The 7,288-nt window shown below is 37.3% G+C and overlaps 1 protein-coding gene across 4 annotated transcripts; it reads right to left on the bottom strand.

Moving 5' to 3' along the window:
• Positions 1-556: 556 nt before the first annotated feature.
• Positions 557-6,035, bottom strand: LOC109237657 (transcription initiation factor TFIID subunit 11-like). 4 transcript variants are annotated; one of them, XM_019403984.1, is made up of 6 exons: positions 5,887-6,034; positions 4,300-4,627; positions 2,684-2,771; positions 1,911-2,010; positions 1,120-1,281; positions 557-998 (listed from the first exon to the last, which is right to left on the bottom strand). In XM_019403984.1, exons 2-5 carry the CDS (start codon positions 4,617-4,619, stop codon positions 1,154-1,156), a joined length of 636 nt encoding a protein of 211 aa, XP_019259529.1. In that variant the 5' UTR covers positions 4,620-4,627; positions 5,887-6,034; the 3' UTR covers positions 557-998; positions 1,120-1,153. The 4 variants fall into 4 exon arrangements, with proteins under 4 accessions (XP_019259529.1, XP_019259528.1, XP_019259530.1 ...); XM_019403983.1 differs by having other exon boundaries at positions 557-1,281; positions 5,875-6,035; XM_019403985.1 differs by having other exon boundaries at positions 557-1,281; positions 5,880-6,035.
• Positions 6,036-7,288: the final 1,253 nt, after the last annotated feature.

Below are 7,288 nucleotides of genomic sequence, written 5' to 3'. Positions count from 1 at the left end.
TCAGTGAAAAATAAACCTAAATAGAATAAAATATTTGAAGAGAAACGAACATTGTCTTCATCACCACAACACTTAGAAAGCAATACACCAAAATTTTGATATGTCCTCATTTATTCCATACAGTTCAAAGATTAATACACAATCACATAGATAAAAATATGCAAAGGAATAGATAATTTGCTTATCTTAAATAGTCAATGAGAATTGCAGACTTGAAGAGGGGGAGGGGGGTTTAGGTTGAATACTTGAGGCAGTTTGTATTGATGTAGGAGTAATATTTTAAGGATAAAATAGTAAAAATCTCGGTCAAAAAAGTGCTTATAAGCTCATAAGCTGGGGACCTGAGGTGACCAGCTTATGGCTTTTGGCTTATTTTTTACTTATAAGCACTTTTAACTTTACCAAACGCGTAGATAAGCCAAAAAGTGCTTATACGCTAGTTCGACCAGCTTATAAGCTTAGCCAAACACCCTCTTACTCATCATTGCTTTTTGAATCTCTTTTCTAGCCAATAAACATTTTGGGTCATTTTGCCTCGTTGAATGAACAAACACAGTGAATGAATAAGCATTATTGTCTATCTTTCCTTTTTATTTGAGTGCATCCAAAAGTTCAATACACGATCAACTAGCCTTTTTTTATGATGCCAAAGGCTTGAACATCCAAATACTAATAATTTATGCACAAGAGAAACCAAAAGACAGAAACTCGATAGAAAGATTGATGGTGTTGTTTCCCAAGGCTCTAACCATCTCTTATATTCACACGCTCCGCAGACTGTCTACTGAATAAAACAATGCTGTGACGTTTTAGCCGAAAAATTCAAGAACATTTGGTTCTCTTACCCAATTTGGGGTTCAGAAATAGGGGACAGCTTAAATAATAACATCCTATCTCTTCCAAATGTCAAGTGACTTCCTTCTGATGGAAAAGTGCATAACGAACAGGCCCCACGAATTTAGACTTGTAGCAATGTGTTCTCCATACCTTCCAAAGCTCTGTGGCCCAGCAATGTTTATACGGCATGAAAAAAGTAGAGCAAGGAACGAGTCATGACGATCCAAAAAGGGAATGATCTTGAAAGTCAAGTTGCTGTACGCAAAACAGGACAAAGAAAACCTGAAATAAAAGCACAAGTTGCTTCTGTAGTTGGCTAGCGGAAAAGCCTGGGTACTGATCCTTTTGGAATCTTGCCTTCAAGTTTTAGCCTTCTATACGCTTCTCTCATGTGACACGGCCTGATTGGCCCAGTATCCTTTCTCTCGGCCATCACCATTCTAGCTGGATAAAAGAATTCCATGGAAAGATATAGTGAATACTTGGGATATAATGATGCATTTTCACCTAAAACTACTAAAAGATTGGTCCAGCACCTTTCTGTTAATGAAGCCATTAAGCTCAGTAAGACAATTGTGGGAAAAAGGCAGAGGAGAGGCAACTAAAGAGAGTGAAATTGAGTTCTGATGAAGAGACGGCAGCAGAGTGCGGGCATCAAAGAGATGGTAGGATGCTTGGGTCAAAAGGGGCAAGAATATCTTTACACTTTTTATCGGTGTAAGATCTATTTCTTCCTATCCCTAGATGACACGTCTAGTTTTTAGAATCAACTGAACACATGTCAAATGCAACTTCAGACACGTCACAGATGCTAGCAAGCACAGTCCTTTTCCTTTACAGTTTGAATTTTGATGAGTCTGTCAATAGAAGCCATTTTGGTGATACTTTTATAGTAGCAAGTTTAAGAGGTGAAGTGCTTTAAAACTTTACTGGGAAGCATGCTCATTCGTGGATGATTCTAAGGGCTGCTACTGCATTTACATTACTGAATCGACTAAGTCCATTATGCCTCACTGGAAAAGATATTTCGGGCTCATCTACTTTTCTAATATAAATTGTAAATGCTTACCAACCTGTTTCAACAAGCTCACCGACAAACAATTTTGCTATACCAGACACCACAATTGTCATTGGAACAGATATCTTTGCACTTCCTGTGATACTGGTCAGTAACTGCATAGACAACATAGGCAAAGAGTGATGGCACAAAATCAAACCATGCACAATACATTATGAAAGTGGACAAGCAAATATCTCAGCGGTGTCATTATAATCCCAAACTTTGGCATCTAAAGATTTGAGGTTCTAAAAATGTATGTTCTCGGTGATAGACAAAACACTAATTGCTTTAATTGGCTGAATGGAAGGAACTGGTCAAATATCAGATGAGAAGGCCCTCCAACCTTAAAATATGGAAGGCTGGAAGCAGAACTAGCATTATGACTAGACGTGAAAAATGGAGTTGGCAAATAAGAGTCTTCTTGCAACGGAGATTGGCATTTTTCTACTTATTCTATTCCTGTTGTTAATTTATTGGTTCGTATTAACTGAACTGTTCACTTAGAAAGCCTAGGCATACGTTAGAAAGATCAACTGACAGAGAATGAAGAACTGTTACCCAATTTTCTTCTCAGTATAGCCCATTTTGTCTAAACCCCCCGTCCCGGTCTCCCGGACAACGAACGACAAACATCTGAATAGGGCAATACATGCACACAAGAGAGGGAAGAAAACAGTCCGAAATTATCCTCTATGGTACTTTTAGGTGATAATACCAATCATCTGTAACACATCGAGAAAAGGAAACATAAAAGGCTAAAAGGAGGAGATTGCATCAAAGACATACCCGCTTCAAGTTAGATTTCTGAAAACCAGACCTACGGAAAGATTCATACCGACTCATTTGCTGCTCTGTAAATTGGGATAGTATAGACCTGCAAAAAAGAATCTATATAACGATTGAAATACAATAGCATCCAAATAGTACTATATGGATGCCAATAATGATGTATCTATTTTTCTTAATAAGTAAAAATAATGTATTTACTCAGTAAGGAGCTAATTGGACTAACGTAGCTGTGCAGTGAGGTCAATTCCTCTGGAGAGGGTAAGGTAAGTTTCCGATTAGGTATAGCTTGTAGGAATCAAATCTTTCATGACAACAAAGCAGGCAGTCAAGGACCGCAACTATTAGTTTTTCACAATGGCCTGTTTATGTGCCACATGAGATTAGCATCACATGAGTGGGCCTGTGAACGCAGAAATGCCGGTGAGATTAGCAGCCACGAGGATTCCAAATCTCAACCCCTACTTCTTATGGCTTATGTTAGCCCTTGAACAAGAGACATTTAAGACAACAACAATTTTGAAAATGTCCTCCGCAGGGAGGAAAGCACCACAGAAACATGCTTACTCGTGTTGTTCCAGTATTCATAAAACATGGAATAAACTACATAGTCTTTACCTAACAGATCGACAACATGTTTTCAAACCAAATTTGACCCTTTTCCTTAAAATATTATAGCAACTCTCTATTTCCAGGTAGAGGAATACTGGGAATTGGCCAAAATTTTACATTAGATCTTATTTTAAACTTCCATTTGATGTTTCGCCTATCAAATTAACTTTATAATTTCTTCATTTTCCACTAATACAATATATAAGTCAAATTAACATCTTGAGCTCCGCATCCAACAAACAAAGTTTTATAAAATGAAACAGAGGGAGTATATAGGTTTGTAAAACATCAATTCATGAGTTTCAGCTTTCTTGATGGTTTGCGCAGGTTTGGCAGTTTTCTAGACATCCCTCACTTTCAAAAGGAAAAATCTAATCAGAAAAGTACTTAACTGCAATGAGCTACTTCTATTTTTGTTGGTGCTGCAATGACTCCAATACCATCTACTTAGTCGCCTTCCCATTTTGCCCCCAACTTACTAATCCTGGTACCAGCAAAACTAGGTACCTTGCTGGAAAGGCAATATTTTCATTGCTACCAGGAGGCACCTCACACAGTTATGGATAGAGCTAGTTTAAAATATCAAATAGCATTTGCTTTTTCCCGCAGGTACTTGTGTGCATCATACTAAGCAAGATGCCCATCAAATTTTATAACAGATCTTAATACAAAAATCCAACTGGTTATGGACTTACAAGTATTCCAAAATTCATAAAGCAAATATCCTAAAGGTAGAGGCGCGTAACAACATACTAAAGACAGCAGTGACGTAAGCATTTCTTGTAGCAAATAGACAAGCAGGAAGGAAATGGGAGAGCGAGCTAATAATGTTGATAACTATGAAAAAGGAGTTTTTCATTGTGTACAAGTAACATTTATTAAGTAGTCCAACCAGATTTTCGAAGAATGAAATCCATAAAGCAGAATGCTAAAGAACAAGGACCAATAGGCTTCTTGTAGATAAAAGTAACTTTAAAATAGAATAAATAAAATCAAAGACTTACTGCATCTTCACCACTTTATCAGGATCACTGCTTGATGCGAACTTTCCTAACTCCACATCCATGTTTTCTTCCTCTTCCTCCTCATCTTCCTCTTTTATTTTACTACTTGGACCAGCAGTACCAACAGGAATTGGTGCAGTTATAGATGTCAAACGATTTCCTTGACCAGGATTGATATTAACATCACCATCTCCATTAACACTATCATTAGGTGCAGCTTGGTCTTCGTTTTCATTCTCGTCAAGGCCAACAGGGGATTCAGGGGGCGAGCCCTCCTGTTCCTCAATGGCAGCTTCAAAAGGATCCTTGGAATGCTTCATAGTATTATCTGCAGCAAAAACTGAGACTTTAATGAAGCATACAACAAGCTTAGAACTTATCCATCTTTAGTAAGAGTACCAGCATTCAAATCACAGACTTTAGTGTGCCTTATGAAGTTACTTGTGAGATACTTAGATGGAAACTAGGGAATGGTGTTATGTAAGACCGTCTGACTAGGTTGATTAGCAACTAAAGATAGCTTCAATATCTTTCTGGGCGGATATCATTAAGTTATTATTGATTAGGACATTCTTAAGTTATTTGTAATAGCAAGAATGAAAAAAAAAAAAATTGTAAAGCATCGCTGCAAATGGAGCAAAATGAATATTTGAGGAAACCATATAGCCGATCTCAACTAGCTTGGGATTTAGGTATTGCAACACTGTTAAATAAGATACAAGGACATTATATCTTTCTTTTTCTTATAACCATGGTGTCCGGACCAGCATACGCACACCTCGACTAGTTCCACGGGATACCTGCTACCTACCGCCAGCAACAGGTACCAGGTAACTCTATCCACAAAGGATTGGACAGATGGGTAGAAATCACCTAGTGCATTTGTCTCCGCTAGGATTTGTACAAGGACATTATATCTTATGTTAAAGAAGTTATACTTTAGATCAGAAGCAACCTCGTCTTCCAATTGCTTTTATGAATGGAACAAAAAATGTGAATTGAAATCAAACATAGTGGTCATGAAAAAAACAACTCATAAAAGAAGCAGCAGTTTACACCATTTCATATAAGGTCACTTTACTTCTTCAATAATTTGATTCAGTCTGCAAACAGGAAACCTATTTATACTAGGTAAGATGTTTATCAATGCTAAGAGTGTTCTTCTTGATTGTTTGAAACAGGTTTCAAGACTATGTCCAAAGATAGGGTGGGTTGAATGGGAAATTGGAATCCTTCAATTAGTCCACTATAATCATAAAATACCCTAATAAATGAACCCTAGCTCCTGAAAAAACATTAACAGCAACAGCAACAACAACAACAATTATGATTATAATAATGCGCTTTAGAAGACAGAGACCGTCCAATGCAGCTTCAGTTTTAACTCAAATCCAGCAGAAATTATCTAAAATTTAGAGCAAAAAAAAGGGGTGGTCAATTGATCTGTCTAAAGATTCATAATTCCCTTAATGTAGAGGAAATCAAGTAAAAAATTATTCGATAAAATTATCTACTAGTAAATTAAATCAAGTGATAAAAGAGAATATGTACATAAAGCAAAGTTTAGATATGTACTCAACGAATAACCTGATAAGCGAGCGCTGGTTTCAGTAAATGGAATTAAGAACAGAGAACCTCAAGTAAACTGAATATGATAAATAATTAAATATAGAGGTATAATTTTTTAAGCAAAAGCAAGATTTCCAATTGGGAAACGGGTTGAACTGTGTGGGGCTGCGTGGAGTGGGTTTACTCGAAAAAAAAAGGAAGTACGCAAATAGCCATTTTAAGACCCTGTTTAAAGAATAGCCAGAATTTACAAATAGCCAGAATTTTCTTAAGTGGCACCTAAGAAGGAGCATTTGCATCTATACCCGCTTTTTGTGTCACGTTTTAACTTGTGCCCGCTTTGCAAAAAAAAATTGCAAGCGTACCCGCTTTTTCGCATAACTTCAGCATACGAGGCGAAGTAGCAAAGGCACTCACGCAAAACTTCAGCATTCTAGTAGCCGGGCCTGAAGTTCAGCTCTAGAGCTGAAGTTGTTGTTTTATAACTGGCAAACTTCAGCTCTAAAGCTGAAGTTTTTGTTTGTAACTGGCGAAGCTTTTGTTGCTGAAGTTTTTGTTTTTGTAACTGGCGAACTTCAGCTCTAGAGCTGAAGTTTTTGTTTTTGTAACTGGCGAACTTCAGCTCTAGAGCTGAAGCTTTTGTTTTGTAACTCGCGAACTTCAGCTCTAGAGCTGAAGTTTTTATTTTTGTAACTGGCGAACTTCAGTTCTAGAGCTGAAGTTTTTGTTTTCTAACTAGCGAACTTCAGCTCTAGAGCTGAAGTTTTTTATTGCTGTTAACTTGCTTAGTTGCACCATGCTGATTGTTACGTACGAAGGCGAGCACAATCATTCCCTTTCAGTTGCAGAAACAGGTAGTCTAATTTTAGAGTCTTCTTAGTTAGAACAAATTGTAGTGATATTAAAATTAGCTTTATTTGCCCTGCAAAGAAGAAGGGTTTCCGATCAATGTAAACTGGAGTAATATGTAACAGATTGGCTGGAGCAATTCTTCTTACTCCAGTGACTAACTACTGGTGGAAAAGTTTTGCTACAAATTTGACAAAACAAGCATACTATGAGCAGCTTGTACAATCATAAATATAGCGATTCTGTTGAGGATGAGTTCTTCTTCTTTAAGCCTTTGCTTGAGAATGGTGGTAGTATTAGAGAATTAATCATAGTGTCTTTCAGTTGTTAATAGAAGAAGAAGAAAACGAAGGAGGAGAAGGAGGAGGAGAAATGGGTTGAAGTTGTTTAAAAACTGGGTACAGGTTAAAAGTTTTAAAAAAATGGGTATAGGTTAAATGGGGGCGACCAAATAGGGCGCCCCGTGCAATTTTTACTAAGAATCACTTGAAACCATAGGCCTGAAATTCGATCCGCCAAAGCCTAAGAATTAGGGGTGTTCATGGATCGGTTTTGATCGGTTTTTCCCTAA

The sequence above is a fragment of the Nicotiana attenuata genome, unplaced genomic scaffold (genome assembly GCF_001879085.1).
Source record: "Nicotiana attenuata strain UT unplaced genomic scaffold, NIATTr2, whole genome shotgun sequence".
NCBI classification, from domain to species: domain Eukaryota; kingdom Viridiplantae; phylum Streptophyta; class Magnoliopsida; order Solanales; family Solanaceae; genus Nicotiana; species Nicotiana attenuata.
Note: the sequence above shows the minus strand (reverse complement) of the source record. Positions and strands in the feature narration are given on the sequence as shown.

What these genes read in the sequence shown, in the direction of transcription:
- LOC109237657 (XM_019403983.1), bottom strand. Translation starts at nt 4,619, where the DNA reads ATGAAGCATTCCAAGGATCCTTTTGAAGCTGCCATTGAGGAACAGGAG. An exon ending in AGAAATCTAACTTGAAGCGG is followed by an intron (nt 2,011 to 2,683) that starts GTATGTCTTTGA and finishes TTGTCTATGCAG; the next exon opens with TTACTGACCAGTATCACAGG. An exon ending in CGGTGAGCTTGTTGAAACAG is followed by an intron (nt 1,282 to 1,910) that starts GTTGGTAAGCAT and finishes TCTTTTATCCAG; the next exon opens with CTAGAATGGTGATGGCCGAG.